The sequence below is a fragment of the Octopus bimaculoides genome, chromosome 1, assembly GCF_046866305.1.
Source record: "Octopus bimaculoides isolate indiv1 chromosome 1, ASM4686630v1, whole genome shotgun sequence".
In the NCBI taxonomy this organism is placed as follows: domain Eukaryota; kingdom Metazoa; phylum Mollusca; class Cephalopoda; order Octopoda; family Octopodidae; genus Octopus; species Octopus bimaculoides.
Window position 1 is genome coordinate 41,595,093 of NC_142928.1, and position 23,222 is coordinate 41,618,314.

General features: G+C 34.5%; 1 protein-coding gene across 2 annotated transcripts in view; it reads right to left on the reverse strand.

Annotated features, from left to right (window-relative positions):
- LOC106878940 (PX domain-containing protein kinase-like protein) overlaps positions 1 to 23,222 on the reverse strand; it is a 53,496-nt gene that overhangs the window by 8,490 nt on the left and 21,784 nt on the right. Inside the window, exons 8-14 of one of the 2 annotated variants that reach the window (XM_014928312.3) lie at positions 19,921 to 20,045; positions 18,893 to 19,010; positions 15,527 to 15,605; positions 14,092 to 14,218; positions 12,725 to 12,808; positions 8,040 to 8,115; positions 4,794 to 4,829 (exon numbers count right to left, since the gene is read on the reverse strand). In XM_014928312.3, coding sequence (XP_014783798.1) covers positions 4,822 to 4,829; positions 8,040 to 8,115; positions 12,725 to 12,808; positions 14,092 to 14,218; positions 15,527 to 15,605; positions 18,893 to 19,010; positions 19,921 to 20,045 — 617 coding nt within the window. In that variant the 3' untranslated portion in view covers positions 4,794 to 4,821. The remainder of the gene's footprint in view (positions 1 to 4,793; positions 4,830 to 8,039; positions 8,116 to 12,724; positions 12,809 to 14,091; positions 14,219 to 15,526; positions 15,606 to 18,892; positions 19,011 to 19,920; positions 20,046 to 23,222) is intronic. The other variant, XM_089350645.1, reaches the window with a different exon arrangement.

The window sequence follows — 23,222 nt, forward strand, 5'->3', positions numbered from 1 at the left end:
TACTGCATGGCAGCAAAACATGGGTATCAAATATGGAGGATGTGCGAAGGTTTGAAAGAAATGCAGTGAGAATGCTCCACTAGATGTGTAATTTAGTGTGTACAAATGATGAAGCACAAATAATCTGAAAGAAAATTTATGTATAAGAGGAAACAGAACTAAGGAAGCCATAGGAAGAAGGGGTGAAAGCTGATCTCAGGAAGTTGAAGATCACAAAGGAGATGATAAAGGACTGCAATGAATGGTGAAACATGGTGCTGGAAATAATGAAAAATTGGGGGTAAAATGATGCTGATGACAACAGGCTTCCATACAGTTTCTATCAGTCAAATTCCACTTGTTATTGGTCAACCTTAGGCTATGGTATCAGATATTAGTTCATAGTGCTTCACAGTGAGATTTAACCAAGAATTGTCTCTTGACCACATACTACAACAAATTTAATAATTTAAAAAATAATAGATGCTTTCAGATAAAAATGAAACAATATAATAACTTTTGTAGACATTCATAGATATATTGTTGATTTCAATATAATATAACAAATAAATAAATAAATAAATAAGACAAAAGATATATCACAATAAACATAAATATCATTCAACAATAATATAAATAAATATATACATATTTTACCAAGAACATGTTTTCCAATATTATTGGATGCATTAATTATTGCAAAATATTAGCAATATGTCATAGATGGTACTCATCCATGGTGATATTACTGTCAGTTTCTATAAAACTATTATAGCAAGTTCTCAACTTTTCCTTTATAGTCACATATGTTGAAAAACTCATGAGGCGCACAACAAATACTCTACTGTAGAAGTTAGTGTTAACATATTTAACACAGTAAAACTAACTTCTTTAATGCACAGAACATTAAAACTTTGACTAGAAATAATTATGGCATGAGGGGGCAAAATATAATATTTGTCACTGATAATATTTTCATTTCTTTTGGCAAGTATGGTAGTGAACTCTGCACATATTTTAGCCTTATTATTACCTCATCAATAATGCAAAAGATCATAGTTTGGTTGGCTAGAGAATAATTCAGAGATGTTATTTGCCTGAAAAACTTATCTTAACATGTTATGATAGTTAAGTTAATATTAACATGTTATGATAAGTTAATATTTACATGTCAGAGCAAGGACCCTAAAAGTACAACTGGAAATAATTACACAGTGAAGAGAAAACAATATCAGCCAAGGACCAATAATGTTTTTGTTTCTTTCCAACATACTGTGATTTACTGAGGGGTCATACATATGAAATATGTCTACATTAATTTCCTGTACTCATGAAAAAAAAAAAGTGAAAATAATGCTTGTGTCATATCTGCAATGGTAGTCTCTCTTCAATAATGAATGTTTTAAAAACATATTGAGAAGAAAAATAACATTCAATTGGTAAACTCTCATTCCTGTTGCACCATTAGTAACTTTTACTTTAATGTGTTTGCTCTAAATTTGTATGCATCATATTGCTTTTCAAATCTTCACACTACATTCACATTTATCTTCCTTGCTATATACATCATATCTCACCATCATGTCTCTCCACATTGAAAACTACAAATAAATTTTCCTGATAAAAATTGCATTACTCAAGAACACTCTCTCCTTGCCATTAGATTTATACCTACCCATTTCTAATCCCAAAGATATCAACTTTAATATTAAACGCTCTGCTAACCTGGATGAATTTTGAAGCAGCAAAGTTACCATAGAATCACTGTTCAGTAAAATCATTAAAAGGCTAAAGTTTAAAGTCTAAAATGTTCAGTTGCATACAGCTAAGGAGGATATACAAAAATATTGTTCAAAGCTTAAAATACTGTAAGTGACCATAGAAAAGTAACTTGAAACTTCTTTGTAGATTTATAGAATATTTTAAATGGTGCAGCCATACAGAATAAGGAGTGGTAGTGAAACAAAGAGTTAAATCATCCATTACAGGAAAAATTTGTGGGGGTGGGGGTGGGGGGTAAATATTGGGGATTCAGGCTGGAATTGCAGAGATGAACAACAATCAGCAAGTTTTAGTATAGAGTGATAAAATGATAAGGCCAAGGGGTGAAGAGTAGGTGTAGATAGCACACATCTGAGATTACCAAATAGCCAACATAATGCCCATGCTAGAAAGATACATAGTAGGTAGAATAGACTGGCTAAATATCTGAAGGAAGTTGTTAATAAAATGGTAATTTTTCAAATTGTTAACTTCAGCTTTGGAGATGAAAAATGTTTAACATTTACATCTACACACATTTCAATCAGTTTGATGTCTGGTCATCATCAGATATCTCATTCCTGGATGTGTACATAGTACCAAACTAAATTCAAAATAGGAAGTTTATTTCTAACCAAAGGACAATAATGTTTTTATCAACTTGGACAGTGAAATAAAGGTTCCCAGTTTGAATCTAGCCTAGTACTATGTACATAACCAGAAATAAAACACTTGATAATGATGATAAATCAAATTATTTGAAACAAAGTGTAAATGTAAATATTAAAGCAATGTTGATCTCAAATTATGAGGTTAATAATAAAAACCAATTACAATTATTTTTAAATATCAAATCTTATGTATAATCAGATTAACCATGAAGAAGATAACACACTAGAAGAGATAGATTGGTAGATATGAAAACATATTAGAACACTCAAAGAATGGGTTGAGAGCTTGGGTTCTGGTCTGGAAGAATGAAGTCATTTATTAGACTTTTTCATAGCTGTAGCAATTAGTAACAGAAAAGTTTTGGCTTCAAATAATGTAAGACTAAATGAAATAGTATGGTAATGATAACAGGTAATGGCAACAGCAATGAAAAGAGATTACTAATGTTGACCATAATAATTCTTACCACTATAGGCACTAGGCTTGAAATTTGGGGGTAGCGGGTTAGTCAATTTTATTGACCCTAGTATTTTACCGGTACTTATTTTAGAGACCCTGAAAGGATGAAAGATCAAGTCAACCTTAGAATGTAAAGACGATGTGGTAACAATATTGATGACTATAATAATGATTTCTAACATAGGCAAATGCCCAGAAATTTGAAGGGATAATACAATCAATTAGATCAACCTCAGGACTTGTAATTATTTTATCAATACTAGAAAGATGAAAAGCAGAGTTGACCAGTGGGGGTTTGAATTCAGAACTTAATGAGACCTAACTAAATACTGGATGATGATATGAACCAACTGTAGAGACATCAGTGACTAAGGAACATCAGGTTGGAAGCAAAGATGGAGGACCTGATAAATTATCTGATGCTAGCTTTATTGATTTTAACAGTGGTTAACAAAAAAATGTATAATTTAGATGCAGGATTACTGATTCCCCAAATCAAGACTTCAAATCCTGCTATAGTCATTTTCTAGAGCCAAACATTGGATTTCTCTTCTCCCTACAGAATACAATCTTATCCAAATACATTAACTTTACTGTTTATTTCCTACCAATGCATTTCATCACTCAGTTTTTTCACACGTTTATTTATAGTGTTTGATATGTTAATCCTTCAGTTCTCTCCCAATGATTAAACTAGGTTTGCACCAAGACATCCCAAGTAAATTATTGGGCAAGTGGGACTGAACTCTGCTATCTTAGAGGAACAACAAAGTATGCTTACTACTTTCCCTTGCTAAAAGGGCCATTCAGAATTATCAATACCAATATGGTTTTATAACTGTTTCTTTCTCCATACTGGCATAGGTAAATGAGTTTCACATTGTTTTGCTAACTGTCAGTCTCTTTGGCATGATTTTTAAGACTTGATGTCCTCCATATCCCCAGCCACTTTATAGCATGGATTGGGTGCATTTCATTGTACTCCTAACAGAAGACAGACTGCCTGTAGTAAGATTAAAGTGGCTTATTTAGCCTGCATTAGTCTTTATTCAAAGTTACTATTCTCCTAAACAAGTTACTTTTGCTAAGTTGAACTTTTTAATATGATTTTTTACAGTTGGATGCCCTTCAAAATTGTAATCATTTGGTTGCTAGTGCTGTAAGGCTAGACATATTAATCAATTTCAATACAGCCTAATACTGGAACTTCCCATGTGATCACAAGAATTTCATTATCTACATCAAAACTGATATAAGAAATCTGCATCCCAGCAAAAAAGCTCTTCTACCTCACATTTCTAAACCATATATACTCATGCACTAGTTGGGTTAAAATAATGCTTTCCACAAATCATTAAAATAAAGTTATATGAACTGAAAGAAGATACTTATTTGTCTTTAGTATTAATCAATTATGTGCTGTAAGCAGCTAACCCATACCATTTCAGATTATGAAAGCAAGCCATTTTCTATCAACCTATTTCAAACTTCAGTATTAGACTGCAACATTTGATTTATAACAAGGCAGTTTGCTACCAAGAAAACCTAAATTTATAAATATCCAGCTAAAAATGTTCATAATTGAACAACAAATACAAATACATTTTTCTATAAGTCTAATATAATTAAGCCAAAGAGATAACTGTGAAAAGTTCTTTGAAATTTTAAAAGTTTCCCTTCAATAAAAAAAAAAAAAATAATTAAAAAAAATGAGGAGTACTTATCAAACATACAACGTAAAATCTAACAAATTATAGACTTTGCCGCAATTGAAGAACTATATTAAATAGTGCCAAAACAGTAAAAGTCTGCAAGAAGAAAAAATTTTTTTATAAAAGCAGTTACTTGGATTTCTACTAGACAATCACACCATATTAGTCATGCACACATTGAGCCACCGACATGCAGTTAGAGAAGTATACCTATGAAATGTGTTGAAGGAGTCTGCTGTTAAGGTCCTGTTAAAAATGAAACAACCTTTTAGCAAATATCAGCAAACAAAATATATATTCAAAATATTAACAGACACACACAAATGTGTGTGTGTGTGTGTGCACGTATATATATATATATATATATATATACACACACACACACACATAGATTATATATACATGTATATATATATATATATATATATATATTTATATACATACAGACATACACACATGCATACATGCATACATACATATATGTATATAACTTTTGTCTATTATATGGCATAAAGACATAATAACCACTCAATACACTGCAAGAAGTCTGTAAAGTTTGATATATGCTTGTCATATTTAAAATAAACAAGATAAACTATCTGAATCAAGGTTTTGTTTAATTGGCTTTCTGGCTGATTGTACTGATATCGTACTCATCAGTGGCTTGAGAACAGTCAGTTAAAATGTCAATTTAATGAAGGCTTTAGGCCTGAATATGTAAAGTTATTTAGCTTACATATGACAAACATATATATCATTAACAGTTTAAAACATTACCCTGAAGAGTGTGATATCAGTATGAAATCAAATGATTCATATCAATGCAAGAAAAGTCAAGCAAAGTTCCCTAAAAAAATAATGTATATACCAATGTAAATAATTGTAAAGGTAATACTCATACATTGGTTTTGAGTATTTTGAATGCAATATTTTATATATGAACATAAAGATGAGGCAAAGCAAGATAAACTTTCAATATTACATTTAAAAAAAATATATATTTGGCTAAGTACTAACCCAGGATAAGTAGGATATACTGCTGGCTACAACGAAATCAGTTAATCAAGTACCATCATGAAATATGTACTCCAAACAAATTGATATCATTAAAATCAGGAATGCTCTGAGTTTAGGCCACTGTAAAGTATTAAATTATTCTGCTGTCATCTACAGATGCAATGTTTCAATATAGAAAAAATTTTAAGTATTTGTTCCAATGTTTAGGGGCAGATATTTTTAAAGCAATATTTAAAACTACTGATCAACTCCTTGGTTAGACATCTTTACCAAAATTATCATTGAGACGTAACTTCTGTTTTTAAATGAAAAATATTAAGGTTGTTCTTCCTTTTTTTTTTAATATGTGTATAGAAAAGTGGTGAAAATATTGGTGGGGGTCATGATATGAACATTCTATTCTTGACCCATTCATGTGACCAATTCTGAGAGAGAGAAAGAGAAGATTAACTCTAATACTTGACTGGGCCTTTATCAACCCTGAAAAGGATGAAAGGCAAAGTTAGCCCCAGTGGAATTTGAGCTCAGAGCATAGAGTGCCAGAATAAATACCATAAATCATTTTGTTTGCTGTTCTAATAACTCTGGAAGAATAGCATGCGATTCCAGTAATTTTGATTCTTTGTATCTTTCCATTCTGCTAACCATCATTATATAATAAACTTTAATTAATCATTTTATAACTACCATTACCCATGCTGTCCTTTTCACAGTATTACTATACAATTTCAGATATTAGCTTCTTTTTAAGCTTAATATATAATGTTGAGGATTCTTTAATAGCCATATTAGACTTCCCAGCCTGTCATCATCAATGATATCAGTGGCAATGGTGGTCTTGGTAAAAATGTCAATAGAAGTAATAGTTAGATTTATGATGATTGTAAAACTAGCTCCTCATTCCACAGAGAGAAGTTTGAAAATACATCTGAAGAACTTCCTAGTTCTAAGAATGTCCTAAATTAGTATTTCTGGGTAGCAGTTAACAAAATAAGTTTCATTTTAATTAGATACACTCTTCAAGGTATTGGATTAGAATAATTCTTACAACAAAAGTCAAACTTTGTTATCAAGAAACTCTTTTGTAACAGTAGTTCAGATTTGATGTATGTAACACTTGCCACAGACCTTATCATACACAGCTAAGTCTTATCAGATTTGAGAGGCTCTAATTTCAAAAGGTGAGTAGTTTGATATTCCATTAATGAATTATTTATACTTTAATACGTGATTACACAATCAGATAATCTGGAGCAAGGAGATATTCATTGATTTTGCTAAAGAGGTTGTGCAATGTTATTGTGTTGTTACTGAAATTTCGGCTGATTTTTTTTTTTCATCTTTAGCCAGATCTTTCAGTCAGTCAACTCTGATCTACAAGATGAAATTGAGCGACTGCACAATATAAAGTATACTAGAAATAAAGAAGGACAATAAAGCTTATAATGTTCCTTCTTTTACTGCAATCTGTCACTGAGACCAGCAAAGTATTTTCACCTCCTGAGATGATTAGAATAAAGCATAAAGACTATTGGCCCTGCTGTTTACAGCAGTAAACTGTACCTCCTCATGATACTTGTATACAACTAAATGGATTAACAATCATGAGCTAAGTGCTTAACACAATGAAGCACGAGGGACAGTTAATTATTCAACTGATAGTCATCATGTTACTTAGTCAACTGTGTTTCTCCTATATTTGATAGATTAACACTTTACTCCTGGGGTTTTTCTTACTAGCTGGTAACCAAAGAGAAAAATGTATTTTTCTCTATCTTTATTCTCATACAAAAGGCAAGAGCTAAAAAAGTCATTCTTCACAACAACTGATGTTGTCAAACTCTCCTATGGGTTAATTGTTGTTCATACAATCCGTCACCAGTTTTTTCAGATCCTGGATTTCTTTAATAATAGTGAAATCATAATTAACAGTAATCTTTATACCAAACTTAAAAAGCTGTATAACTACTTTTAGTGATGCTTTAAGATGGTCCCTATGGTCATTACACATCATCACTTTAAAAGGATGAAAATTTTATCTTGTGGGATTAGTGCTTATTTTTTTACATCAAATGTGAACCAATCTTGTGAATAAAGAATAAAATTCATGTCACTACAGTCAGTAAAAACAATTTGGGGAATATTTGATTAGATTTGAATGAACAAAATTTAGCCAACAATAAGAAACATTAAAACTTTATTTGATAACCATGCACATGGCATCACAAAGGAAAGAAAAGGAACTCTTAGATTCTAGCAAAATGCAGTTTGTTGAACCTCAAGCTGTAGCAAACAAAGAAAACCTTATACTATACATACAAGGAAAAGTTAACAGAATAATACAGAATATTTGATATCTTTAAATGGTTACACTCTATCAATGAAAGATGATTTCCTGTTAAAAAACAAAAGAAAATACAAAATGTTTGCAGTACTCACCAACAATTTGGGAAGCTGATGTGCTTGAATTTGATACTGAAGTATCGTCTTTGGAGTTTTCTAAAGCCTTTTCTTTCTGAAAATCAATTTGAGTTTATATATATATATCATCATCAACATCTTTGTTTTTACTTTCGCTTTCCATACTCACCAAACCTCACCTATTTCAAAGTAAGGTAATATTTCATCATAACCAGATATTCTTTCATGGAAGACTGGGAATGGAGGACACTGCTTGCACAATTGTGACAACTATCATGAGATGTCAAGGCTAGGAGACAGTCACACACACACACACACATTACAAGCTTCTGTTTTCAAGCAAATCCATTCCAAAAGGCTTTGACTGGCCTGGAGGTATAGAAGAAGACACTTGCTTAAGGTGTCATACAATAGGATTGAACTCAGAATCATGTGGTTGGGAAGCAAACTTCTTACCACATAACCACACCTGTTCCTTTATATATATATATATATATATATATATATATATATATATATATATATATATATATATATATATATATATATATATATATATATATAGTAAAATTTAGAGGTAATACTTGACAATTGTAAGCACCTGTGTATGCCAGCTCGTGGTTGAGGTGAAAGAATAAATTGTAAATCCAAAAAATAACAGCAAAAATACAAAGGATTCTGCGGTACACGTGTTTCAAGCTTTATATCAGTGTATAATTTACAATACAAAACTATCTTCAGCCGCAAAAGTATTTCTCTCCAAGGAAATTACATCACATCAGCGTTAAAGGAGGAAGAAAGGTGTGACATAAGAGGTGAAGATCCTTTCGGTATTTTGTATAGTACTGTACCTCGTATAATTCTCCATTTACACATAATTTCTTCGGTCCTCCGAAAACCGTCCATACCTTGCCATGATTCAGTGTGTAGTGTTAAGTTGGTGGTTAAGAACAATACAATAAAATGACAAAACGAAACAACAATATAAAATAAAATGGGAATATAAAATCCTGAGCAGAAAAGAAAAGAAAAAGAAAAAGAAATACACAGATATTCATTCAAAAAATAAAAATAAAACTTAAAATAAAAAATAAAGGGAGTCAAATCGGTGGGGCGAGTAATCTAAGAAGTAATAAGAGAAAGTCTGGATAGTCAAGTAAGCTACATCTAATCTATTTAGATGGGTTGGTGAAGGGTGGTGAGGAAAAATCTAAATGTAGAAGAAGATAAATAGATAAATAGATATAGATACAGAGATCTTAAAGGTCGTAAGGGATAGATATATATGAGCTGTGTCTGTCTATATCAGTGGTTGGTTGTAAATAAGAAGTGTCATGCCAGAATAGACTTGAAACATGAAACATGAAACATGATATTCTTGTGGTAAGTGGTCAACCTAAGCGAATTACAACTTAAGTGTACTAACCTATCTACATACACTTATCTAGATGAAGAAGGGTGAAGGAAGTGGAAAGGGTAATTATAACATAGAAGACCTTAAAGAATTAATCGATAAACATGTCAACAAGAAAAGCGAAATAAGTTGTAAGTTATAAGTTAAAATTCAGAAAATAAAATTCAAAATACAGAGTAATATAGTATACTAGTGAAAGGAAATATTAGCACCCACATTAATAATGTAATAACTAAGAAATAAACAATAAAATAAGAACTAAAAAATAGTAAAAAATAATAAAACTAATAAAAATAAGAGATAAAACGTAAAAAATGAAAAAATTAAATATGAAAAAAATAATAAAATATAAAAGATAATGATAAACGAGTCAAAATATAACCGATAAAAAATAAGAAATACAAAGAAATTAACAATTAAAAAATATAAAATTAAAACATAACGAAACCGGAAGTAAAAGAGTATAAAATAAATGTAAAAGTATAAAGTGAAGTATATATATAAAAAAATATATAAAGAAATATTAAAAAAATATAAAAAAAATAAAAATGAAAATAAAAACGCCGATGTGATGTAATTTCCTGGGAGAGAAATACTTGTAAATTATATACTGATATAAAGCTTGAAACACGTGTACCGCAGAATCCTTTGCATTTTTGCTGTTATTTTTTGGATTTACAATTTATATCATCATCATCATCATCATCGTTTAACGTCCGCTTTCCATGCTAGCATGGGTTGGACGATTTGACTGAGGACTGGTGAAACCGGATGGCAACACCAGGTTCCAGTCTAATTTGGCAGAGTTTCTACAGCTGGATGCCCTTCCTAACGCCAACCACTCAGAGAGTGTAGTGGGTGCTTTTACGTGTCACCCGCACGAAAACGGCCACGCTCGAAATGGTGTCTTTTATGTGCCACCCGCACAAGCCAGTCCAGGGGCACTGGCAACGATCTCGCTCGAAAATCCTACGGGAGCCAGTCAGGCGGTACTGGCAACGGCCACGCTCAAAATGGTGCATCTCATGTGCCACCCGCACAAGAACCAGTCCAGGGGCACTGGCAACGATCTTACTTGGCTTGCCGGGTCTTCTCACGCACAGCACATTTCCAAAGGTCTCGGTCAGTAGTCATCGCCTCGGTGAGGCCCAATGTACGAAGGTCTTGCCTCACCACCTCAGCCCAGGTCTTCCTGGGCCTACCTCTTCCACGAGTTCCCTCAACTGTTAGGGTGTGGCACTTTTTCACGCAGCTATCCTCATCCATTCTCACCACATGTCCATACCAGCGCAATAGTCTCTCTTGCACGCCACAACTGATGCTTCTAATGTTCAGCTTTTCTCTCAAGATACTTACACTCTGACGGGTATTCACATTGACATTACACATCCAACGGAGCATACTGGCTTCATTCCTTGCGAGCTTACGTATGTCCTCAGCAGTTACAGCCCATGTTTCACTGCCATGTAGCATGGCTGTTCGTACGCATGCGTCATACAGTCTGCCTTTTACTCTGAGTGAGAGTCCCTTTGTCGCCAGCAGGGGTAAGAGCTCTCTAAACTTTGCCCAGGCTATTCTTATTCTAGCAGCTACACTTTCAGCGCACCCACCCCCACTACTAACTTGGTCGCCCAGATAGCGGAAGCTATCGACTACCTCTAGTTTTTCACCCTGGAATGAGATAGAAGTTGTTTCCTGTTTGTTTACAGTCTTTATTGCACCTGAACATCTGCCACAAACAAAAGCTAACTTGCTAGTTAACCTGCCTTTGATGTTGCTGCACCTCTTATGTGTCCATAGCTTGCACCGGGTACATCTTATAGAGTTACTACCTACTCCTTTTCTACATACTGAGCAGGGCCATCTACCTGAAGGGGTTTGTGTTTTATCTACCTTCCTACTTATTAGGATTTTGGTTTTAGCTAGGTTGACTCTAAGGCCCTTCAGTTCTAGACCTTGCTTCCACACCTGAAACTTCTCCTCTAGTTCTGATAGTGACTATATATATATATATATATATATATATATATATCTGTTTGTTTATTTCCAGTTGAGACTTCAGTTCAATGTCATTCTGATTTTTCTCTTTCCATTTTCTACTGTAAATAACAAAAACAGGAAACACATCCCAGTTTGGGTCATGTAATGATTCTGTATGTTGTGACTAGCATTTGTTTCTGTTAAGCACGTTTGTACTTAATGAATGTTATAAATCTACTGAGTAATTTGCATGCTTTCACATGGGTATTTGTTCATATTAGTTTGGTATTGAATGCAAGATCAAATATTTTTGTTTGTTTTGTTGTAGTATGTCATTGTCAAATTGTATGCTAGATGTCGTATTCAGGTTGATTCAAGTTGATCAGATATGGAAAGGGAAAGGGAAGTTGAACATGAAATTATTTGATCTCTAATTGCTTCATGTGCAAAAAAACAAACCAAATTTTGTCATATGAAATTGCTACAAACAGAACATGAGACACCAACTTCTCATAGTCACATAATGAAACTTGAATACTCTTAGTACAACTGTCACAACCCTCCACAACAACCAACACTACAACAAAAGTGCAAAACAATTCCAAAATAAAAACTACTCAAAGACCTAATTAAATAAAGCAAAAATTGACAAGTAATAATACTAAATATTGACCACTCCACCACTACTTTAACACCCCATACCAGTATATTCAAATTGCACTGGCCTCATTCAGAGATGAGTCATCTTGTATTTGCTCATATCTATATCACATTAATACACATTCAGCACTTGATCCACTGCTACATTCCCGAGTCAATTTCATAGAGACAGCCCAACATCTCAAGAGGTGGGATCAAACTCTGGAGGCGAAGGGTGGAGGGGGAGTAGAGGAGGATTCTTCGAGGCCATGAGAGGCCTATAACAAACAACAGGATGATGATTGATTTGAATGTCTTCTGTATCTACAAAGTTGATATTTGATCAATTCTACTCCAACTATTTCAGATGATGACACACAATTGTAAACCATTCATAGCATGAAGTTTATCACTGTAACAGAGACATGAGAACTTGTTCAGTTTCACAAGGCAGTAAATGTATATTACATTTCCAAACAGTGAAGGGAAAAATTTTAATATTTTATTTTTTAAATCTGAGATAGTCTAAGCTTTTATTGGCAGGGCCTTTCATCCTTCTGAGCAATAATTTCATTGAGCTTCACAAAAATTGAAGTAAACATTGTTCATTGACTGATTTAAGTGACATTTAGGAAAAAAAGAGAGAAGAAAGAAAGAAAAATAAACAAACCTTCTTTGTCTTTCGTCTTCTTAGCTTCTCCCCTTCAGACATGTGAAATTCTTTGGCTTTTGTTAATCGCTTCAACTGATTTATCTGTAGGAAATTTAGGAAAACTTATTACAAAAAGATATTTTTGCAATGATTTACATGTTAGTGTTATCTGTACAACATATGAAAGTGATTCTAAAACTTCAGTCATTCATTTGCCATTTCAAGAAAAATATCAACACCTATGATATTACAATTTTATTTATTTAATATTTTTACTGAGAGAAAAAGATTAAAATATTTTGCTTGTAATTCATCTAATAACACATTTAAATTGTTTAATTTTAAATATCACTACAATACACATTAAAATAAATGAAAGTAATAGTAATCCCATCACCACCATCACCACTGTGAAAACCATCACAGCCTTCAAGCAAAATACATATAACATACCCCAAGTGTTATGCTGTGACCCACACAACCAATACTTGATGGATGCTCCTAAGCATTTCATTGGCTGCCTCTATGCAATAGATATGCAGTAGTGATTATAGGTACTAAACATTAATAGAAAGGGTTGGCATCTGAAGAGAAATCTAACAATCTTGAATTTGTTTGATGCTAGTATGGGTTTGAAATTAGAAAAAAAAGAAAGAATATTTATTTGCTTTTCACTGGAGAAGTTAATTCAAATCGATGAGATTTTTCTTGGTAAAGACACATCTGTTGCACAACAGAATTATTTTACCTTGCAGCCAGATCCCATGACTGACCAGCAACCAAAGGTTGTCAGTGATTAGAAATGGAAATGAATGCCTTCATAATTTGAAATCCTGATTCAGAATGACATTTAACTTTCTTCCTATCATAAATATATAATATGGCCACAGTCCAATGACTGAAATGATTAAAAGATAAGATACTTTCCTTTTCAAAATAGAATTAATTAATTATTATTTAATGCAAAGTACAGAGTAATAATCCAAATCCAATCAAAATTTAGTAACTTGTGTTGACTTAACAAAAATAAATTTTTTCTCCTTTCAATTATCTTCAATGCATAATGAAAGTTTGAATTCAGTTATGCTTTCCATTCTATATTGAAAACTTATATAGAGAATGGAAAGAAAATTCTTTTCATAAATACAATACAAAATACTAAACTTTAACTACATTTGAACTTTGTGTTAAACAATAAGTAATTATTTCTATCCTAGTAAGGGGAAAAAAGTGAACTAATCTCACTAAACAAGAGGAAAAGAAAGATATGTGATAGCTACAAAATACTATAGAATATTTATTGCTTGTCCAGATAATGTAGTGTGAGTTAGAAGATAAACTAGGCATGCAAGACAACAAAAAAAACAAGTTAAAAAATTACACACCAGTTTCTGTTCTTCTTTTAAATGTTTTTCCATTAACTCTTTAGCAGATTTGATTGACTCTTTCAATTTGCTTGGTATTTTAAAAATAGGTTTATCTGACTGTGGCAATACAATACTCGAGAAAAATCTGGAATAAAATATAAAGGTATATAATATAAAATTAGTATTATAGTCAATTGTTACAAAAGTAAAGAAGATGCCTTAGAGAGAATAAATTACAGAGGTTATCAAATTGCAAAATTAAGTCATGAAAGTTACAGAAAGAGCTGTAGCCCAACTAATTAGGAAAAGAGACAAATGAGATGCACTTTCGTTTTGTGCCAAGGAGAAGTATGCTAATGTTGCTCTCTTTCTAGTTAGGAAAACTATTTAGCCAAAAGAAAACCACTTTACTTGTCATTCACCAACCTGGACAAAGCCTTTGACAGGATCCCTTGCTCTCTTATATGGTGGTTGCTCAGAAACTAGGAGTAGATGAATGACTAGTGAGAACCATTCAAGTCATGTAAAAAAGTGTTGTCAGTAACATGATAGTTAGCAATGAGTACAGCAACAAATTTAGTGTGCAGGTAGGAGTTCACTAAGGTTCAACTCTAAGTCCACTCCTATTTATCATAGTCCTCCAGACCATAATAAAGTAACTTAAGACTGTTTGCCCATGGAAACTCCTTTATATTGATAATCTTATAGCTGAATCTGTAGTAGAATTAGAAAAGAAATTCCAGGTGTGGATGCAAAACTTGAAATTAAAGGGCTTAAAGTTAACTGAGCAAAAACCAAAGGTCTAGTAAGCAGAAAAACAGATATGTTAATCCCTTCAGAAAAATAGCCCTGCTTGATAAGAAGTAAAAGAGTAGGTAGAAATAATTCCATATGGTGTATACAATGTAAATTATGGAAATATAAGTGTTGTAAGGGAATCACAGGAAGATAACAGAGTAAGTGGACTTTGTGGCAGAAGAACAAAAAATTATAAACACCAAGAACATACCAGAAAGAAGATTTTCTTGAATGCCCAAAAAGATCATTGGCGGCAGTTAGTTTCTGTTATGTGGGTGACACAACTAACTAGTGAAGGAAGTTGCTCAGAAAGCATAGTTTCTAGAATGCAAACGAACTGGAGAAAGTTCAGAGATAATACTTCTATTGGTAATAAAATGCCTCTCTCTCTCAGTGTGTAAGGCAGACTATATGATACCTATATACAAACAGCAATGCTAAACATGGGCCATGAATGCAGAGGACATGCAAAGATTAGAAAGAAATGATAATACATAGCAAAATGAAAATAAAAATACAGAGCTCATATTAACATGGGGAAATTTGGAATTCCAATTTACACAAATCAACAAGAACACATCCACAATCAAATATTGCCAGTATCAATTACATAATGGTAAAAATTAGATAATGTATACTATCAAAATTAACTTACGGATGATTCAATAAATCATTAATTGTTGGAAGTTCATTCTTGCAAGCTTCACTGGACAACAAGAGCTCCAATACAGAACCTGGATAAGTTTAGATATAGATTAATAACATTTAAATTTATATCAGATTAATAAAAATAAAAATATAATAAAATGGAATATCAATTAAATTTCTGATTTCTTTCTCAGTGCAGGTCTAATTTTGCACAAAAGATGTAACAGTCAATTCTGGTATTATTTGTACCAAAATCTAAAAGATGAAAGTAATAGATACAGGTATGGATTACTCTCAGAAAAAGACAGCACGAAACTATATAGGTGCATATATAATATCTGTCTAATTTCTTTATTGCCCACAAGGGGCTAAACAGAAGGTACGAACAAGGACAGACAAAGGGATTAAATCGATTACACCGACCCCAGTGCGTAACTGGTGCTTAATTTTCCGACCCAGAAAGGATGAAAGGCAGAGTCGACCTTGGCGGAAATAGAACTCAGTACGTAACAGCAGACGAAATACCGGTAAGCATTTCGCCCGGCATGTTAATGTTTCTGCCAGCTCGCCACCTTTATATAATATCTGTCTAATTCATATGCATTTTCTTGTACTAATTCCACCAGCTTACATTTTGTAAATAGTCTAAATATTATCAAAAAAGAAAATGATTTAACAGTAATGGAACTTCATCCTAGTTTCCACAAGCCATTTACATAAATACACACTTTTTCAGGGAAACCACTCACTTTACCAAGTGAAAACCTTGTAACATATTACAGTAACACGAAAAAAAGTTCCATAAAAAGATAACTGATAACATCATAAGAGAGAGAGAGAGGGAGAGGGGGGAGAGAGAGAGAGGGAGAGGGGGGAGAGAGAGAGAGGGAGAGGGGGGAGAGAGAGAGAGAGAGAGAAAGAGAGAGATTTTTTTTTCCTTGCTCATGCTTTTCCTACAGATAACAACCTACACATATTGAAACTGAACATATCAACAGCATCAGTCCCAAGATGACCTGCAAAGGTCATGAGCACTATTTCCATCCCTTCAAAAGTAACTACAAAAAGAACTTGCAATCTCTGATGTTATCATTCAGCCCCAGGTTAATCCCAATCAAGTAGACCTCTGATTAAAAGAATGCATTCTTGTCTTCTACATGCTGGGAACTCAGGACCATGTTATTCAACATGTCCTTTAAAACAGTATTTGAGGGAGATTCAGCAGCCATTTCAAGCAGATCAAGCAACTATATAGAGGTGCTCCCATTAACCTGTCAGTTTTTGACAATATCTTACAGTAATCACACATATAAAACATTGCCCAAAACTGGGTCACAAGATCAGAGATTCATCTCCAGAGCTAGGGTTTACTTCTGTCCTGATCTACTATTAACCCCCATCCCACACACACCTACAAAATTCAAATGGGACAGTCATACTGTTATATCATTCATTTATTTTTATCCAACCAATCCTAGCACAGAAAAATAGATGTATGATGATGATGATGATGATGATGATGACAGAGAAATGTTTACGTGGCATGTGTAGATATTGTGTCTTTGTGGAAGAGACTAAGTTGTCAGATCTCCTTGCTCTCAAGGTTTTTATTCATAGAGACAGTTTATGTTTGATATGATGCTCATGTGGAGAAAGATAAGGAAGCATGGAGAGTGAAATCATTTTAGAATTGACAGCATGTAGGTAATTAATATACAGAAAGAAAACATAACCAAATCTTGAGGTACATTAAAGTTGATACAACATGAGTTAGAGACATCCAAAAGCTGAAATAGTACAGTTGACCAGAAGTAGACAATTTAGCTAGGAGGTTCTCATGCCAGACATATTATTACCAAAGTTCTCAATGGCAAGAGACAAGCAGTGACATAAGAGAGCAAGATTGCAGTAAAGCTGGCTCTGCAGAAACCATATTAATAGTAACTGATGAGTGGAGAGAAGTTTACAATGCCAAAGAAAGTGATTGTTGACAACTATTTTCATCTTCTTTGAGATGTTGGAAGAAAATTGGCAATTAGCAAAGTCAGAGAGAATGGCTTTTGGGGGATAACACATTGTAGCATATTTACAAAGATTCAGGTTTACTGTAGTAGAGGTAAAAAAATTCTTAAGAGATTTAGCAAGGATAGTAGCTAAATCTGGAATGTAGTGTTTGAGGGTTGAGAGAACATTGGCAGGACTGAGTTGAAGTGATCAGAGAAGATTTTATACTTGAGAACTGAGTGAATGGGGAGGTGAGAGTGCAGAATGCAAAAAGAGTAATTGAAAGGTATTTTACTGAATGTGAGCAATCTAGTATAAGAAAAATTTGAGAAGTGGAAGAGTTTCCAAGCTGTATGATAACTTGAAAGCTACTCTTTGCTTTTTTGATAGTAGACACTACAATGGTGGTGAATTATTACTGGTGCAAGCAGTGTTCTATGCTTGCACTACTACAGTGAAAATGTGAGTCAATAACTTGGAGTCTTTGGGATTGTGTGTATAGACTGAAAATCTGTTCTTAGGATAATGGTTAAGTTGTCTCAGACTGGTAGTACGAGGGATGCATATACCTCAGGTGTAAATGGCATAAAATGATGGAGCTCTAACCACTTAGGTACTGTGATGAGCCATAAGTATTTGGGTTGAAATGTGTGCATTTGAAGACATAAGATGTTGTCTAGATTAAGCAGTGATTGAACAATCTAATTAGTGCATAGACGGTGATGACAGGATATTGAGGACAGAAAGAAGTCAAAGGTATTTGAGATGTCCAACTAGTGAACAATTTAGAATAGTATGTGACTCAGCCTCTGTACTAGAGGTACTGGTGTGAGAACCAGGAGCTGATGTGTTTACTAATGACAATACCTTTGTGGTGAAATGAGAAAAATAAACAGTGGTTAGAGGAGTTTGGGCAGAAATAGTTACAACAGTAAAATAGTGGAGAAGAAAGATTTTGAGCCTGAGTGACTGATAGATATTGTTGAAATTCAGTTCAGAAAAGCAAGTGTTGAGAAGACACAGATACCACCTTTTAGAGTTATTTGTACTGAAAATCGGGAGTCGAGCGAGCTTTTGCCCTTTTGCTCGACGTGTGGTTTCCATCCACACTGAGCTCGCCTTGGGACACCTGCGTTACCCTTTGACAGACGTACCGCCCCAGTCAAACTCCCCGACCGACGAGCTTGGATAGAGAAGGGGGGTAGGAGGTAAAGATTGAGAGATTTGTGTCACAGAGGAATATGATATGTGGTTTGCATGTTGAGAGACTGAGTAGTAGTCAGGATTAGACTGGAAGTGTGCTTCAAATGGTAAGGTGACTACCACAATGCAACCTAGCCAATAAAGTAAATAAAGCAGTAATACTAACGTAGGTCAGGTGGACAATGTTGAGGGAATGTGTCACAGGTTGCTTTCAAAAGTTGCTCACCAAATGCCATTTCATACAATAAACGACCAAATGAATAAACTTCAATTGATTCCATTTTCTACAAGAGATATCAAAAGAATACTAAATATTTATATATACAAATATGTGTGCATGCATGTGTGTGTAAATATATTAATGTGGTACAGGCCTGTTCTAATGGTTAAGTAGTTTGCTTCATAATCATAAAGTCCAGGATCCTATCCTGGTGTTTGGCACCTTGGGCAAGTGTCTTTTACAAAAGCTTTGTGAGTGGAATTGTCCAAATAAAAACTATGGAAGTCTGTTGGCTGGTTTACAGCTGTAATTCAAAGGGATAGCTTTGTCACACAGATTCAGACTGAGGATTCATTTTTTTTTCCCAATTAACGACTGCTTTCCATGCTGGCATGGGTTGGACGGTTTGACTGAAAACTGGTAAGCTGGTTAGGGGGACAGTACCAGGTTCCAATCTGATTTGGTAAGGTTTCTACACCTTCCTAATGCCAAGCATTCCATGAGTGTAATGGGTGTTTTTACATGCCACCAGAACGGATGCCAATGACCTGATACTGGCATCGGCCATGACTACAGTCTTACTTGGCTTGACAGATCTACACAAGCATGGTGTATCACCAAAGGTCTCGGTCACCTATCACTGCCTCCATGAGGCCCAACAATCAAACAGTGCTTTTTATGTGCCAGTCAGATGGCACTGGCATCGGCCATGACTACAATTTCACTTGGTCCAATAGGTCTTCACAAGCACCAGTGTCTGTGGAATACTCAGACATTTATATTATAATTCAATGACTACTTCAGTTTGATCAGCCAAGAGTCCTCACCGAAACATATGGAGGATTTGTTTATTTTGTAATAACAGAAGATTAAATATATGAATAAACACACACACACACACACATCTGTAACATAGGTGGAGCCAACATAAGGAAAATGGAAATAACTTTAGGAATAATTCAATCATTTAATACCTGTAGTTTCTTAAACTGTACAAAGAAACTTTTATAATAAGACGGCAACCCAAGAATCCAGTTTTCAAGGTCTAACAGTTGACACGTCTCCCTGTTAACCACAATATTACCAGCATGTAAGTGACCTACAAAAGAAGCAGAAAGTTAAAAAGTGTAAGTATTGCTAAAACAAACTGAAATAAACAACAGTGGAAATGGATAAAATGCAAAAGTTCCTCAAAAAAGAGAGGGCTTCATAATGCATACTATCTAGGATTACATATAGGCACACTGTACCATTTGTATCTTGTAATTTCAATGGAGCAGTGGTGTAGTACTAAAAATTTCATTTTCAAATAGTATTTTTTAGAGACTGTAAAACTGGCAGAGTTTAATCTTTCTCAAGAAATATTGGTAGGAGTTGAATTCAGTACAGCTTGTAGATGAAATGATTTTATAGTATATGCAGTAATGAGCTGTACCTGTATATGTGGTACTTATATACAACTAGGTGGACTGAACCATTTAACATTTAACCTTGCCCATGAACACAGTATACAAACCACCTACTTTTCAGTATCCAATCGAGTAGGGCAGCTGGATTCTCATACAATACAATTTCAGAGAGTCATGATCCTATTTTAGAAGATTGCACACGTATATCATACAATTTCAATCCAAACATGAACATATTCCACATATTCCCATAACATTGTACAACACATGATCTCATCTCATATTCTTACCACTCCTAAATAATCATTACCTCACTACAATTGTTCATATATCACTACAGCTTTTGTGCATTTTCCTGCAATACAGTAACTCAGTAAGTCAGCTTCCAAGATTTTTATACATTCAAAGGCAACTGTAGCCTTAATAAGTCACTATAGTCTCAAACAGTTGCTTAGCTAAGTCAGCTCTGAGTGAGCAAATTTATGATCAAAGGAGTTCCAACCATGACCATTCCATCTTTTTATCCCAGCAGTGTATCTAGGACTACATTATTCAATATGTCCTTTTTTGTATAAGATACTAAGGAGTGATTTGAGGAAGATTTGACTGCTATTTCTAGAATGTCAAGTAATCACATAAAAGCCTTCCTCATTAGCTTATGCAGGTTCACATGTGTAGTTCCTACATTAATTTTCATACTACTGTAACACCACCATATGCTTCATGTTGATATAACTTCTACAAAAATTTGCTGTAGACCCAACAGATTTTTACATGCTACTTTAGCCCCTTTTTCATTATCATTAGACCTTTATAGATGATATGTACTACATCATGGAGGCTGAGACTAAGTTCTAAAAATTATGAAGTAAAACATTTGCTTCATAAAACTAAATAGTGTATGTGGCAAATTAAAAGGTTCAACATAAGCTATTTATGACCATCTTGAGTAGTGTATCATAAATATACATGCTGTAGTTCATGGCCAAGTGATATTTAAGAAGTTAAAAGTATAATAACAAAAGTATACATTACTCTGCTGTAAATAATAGCAACACTATAAAATTGACAAGTATTTAATTGGGTTGCACAGTCAAGTTTTGTTAGTACAGTTCAGTCAGGAATGCAAATTGATTTAACCTAAACATATCACACGAAGGCAAAATCTGCAGTCATACTTTATAGGCCTTAAAACTTTCATCACTATATTTTGTTTATGAACAGTGCAGCAATTTTAAAAAAGTGTAAGAACAAAGTAGAAATATAGAAATATATTAGTGGCACGTCCTTAATGTGTGTTTTATATATATCAACATCATCATTTGATGTCCGTTTTCCATGCTGGCATATATCATCATCTAGTGTTTTAAATCTGGGTTTTGTCTCTGTTAACAGGGGAGGTTGGATCTACCTAAATGCCATAGCAACCGCCCTCTCCTGCACTCTCTGTCATCACATCGACCACTATTGCAAACAACAATGGTGACAACACAGATCCCTGATACACACCAACTGTCACCTCAAACTCCTCCGATAGCTCTGACCCAATTCTGACTTGTCTTAACCCCCTCTTACAAACACATCACTGCCCTCACTATTACCTCTAGTACACCTCTCTTCCTCAATGCCCACTCAATCACCTTCCTTGGAACCCTATCAAATGTGTTCTCCAGATCAAAGAAGCACATGTACAGCTCCTTCTCCTTATCTCAGTATTCCTCTTGCAGTCTCCTTATACTGAACATTGCATCTATTGTCCCCTTTCCTGGCATAAAACCAAATTGCATCTCATCCACATCCACCCCTTTCCGAATTCTCTTCTCCAATACCTTTTCCACTATCTTCATTGCATGCTCCAATAACTTCACTCCCCTATATGCCCCACAACTCATCACATACCCCTTCCCCCTGAAGATCAGTACCACCACACTTAGTGCCCAATCATTTGGCATTCCTCTTCCATCCAGCACACCCTAGCAGAGCTCCATCATCACAACAATCCCTATCTTTCCACTTGCAGTTATTAATTTTACACTTACTTCTGATGGACCAGCTGTCTTTTCTGTTTCCATTGCCTCCGCTACTTTTTCCCAACTAACCCTCTCCACTGGCCCCTTCACTACAGCAGCTTCCACCCTCTGATCCCATTTATTCTACACATCCATAATTCCCTCTATATGCTCCCTCCAAACTCTTCCCCTATCAACTACTTCTCTTTTTCCCCTTGGCATGTGATGGAATCTATTTTCTGAGCATCTGTGGTGTTTATTGCCCCTGTGCATCTGCCGCACATGAAAGCTATCTTCCCTGTTAATCATCCTTTGATGTTGTTGCACCTCTTATGTGTCCACAGCTTACACTGGATACATCTCATGGAGTTTCTGCCTACACCTTTTCTACAGATCAAGCAGGATCACCTACCTGAAGGGGTGTGTGATGTGTTCGCCTTCCTACTTACTAGAACTTTGGTCTTTGCAACACTGACTCTAAGGCCCTTCGATTCTAAACCTTGCTTCCACACCTGAAATTTCTTCTCTAGTTCTGGTAGTGATTCTGCTATGAGGGCCAGATCATCAGCACAGAGGAGCTCCTAGGGGCAACCTGTCTTGAATTCTTCTGTTATTGCCTGGAGGACTATGATGAATAAGAGGGGGCTGAGGGTGGACCCCTACTTCTACCTGGAATTCTTCCCTATACTCATTGCCAACCCTAACCTTACTAACAGCATCTCTGTATAGGGCCTGTACAGCCCTTATTAACCATTCGTCAATCTCCAGTTTCTGCATTGCCCACCAGATAAGGGATTGGGGGACCCTGTCGAAGGCTTTCTCCAAGTCCACAAAAGCCAAGTATAGGGGTTTATCTTT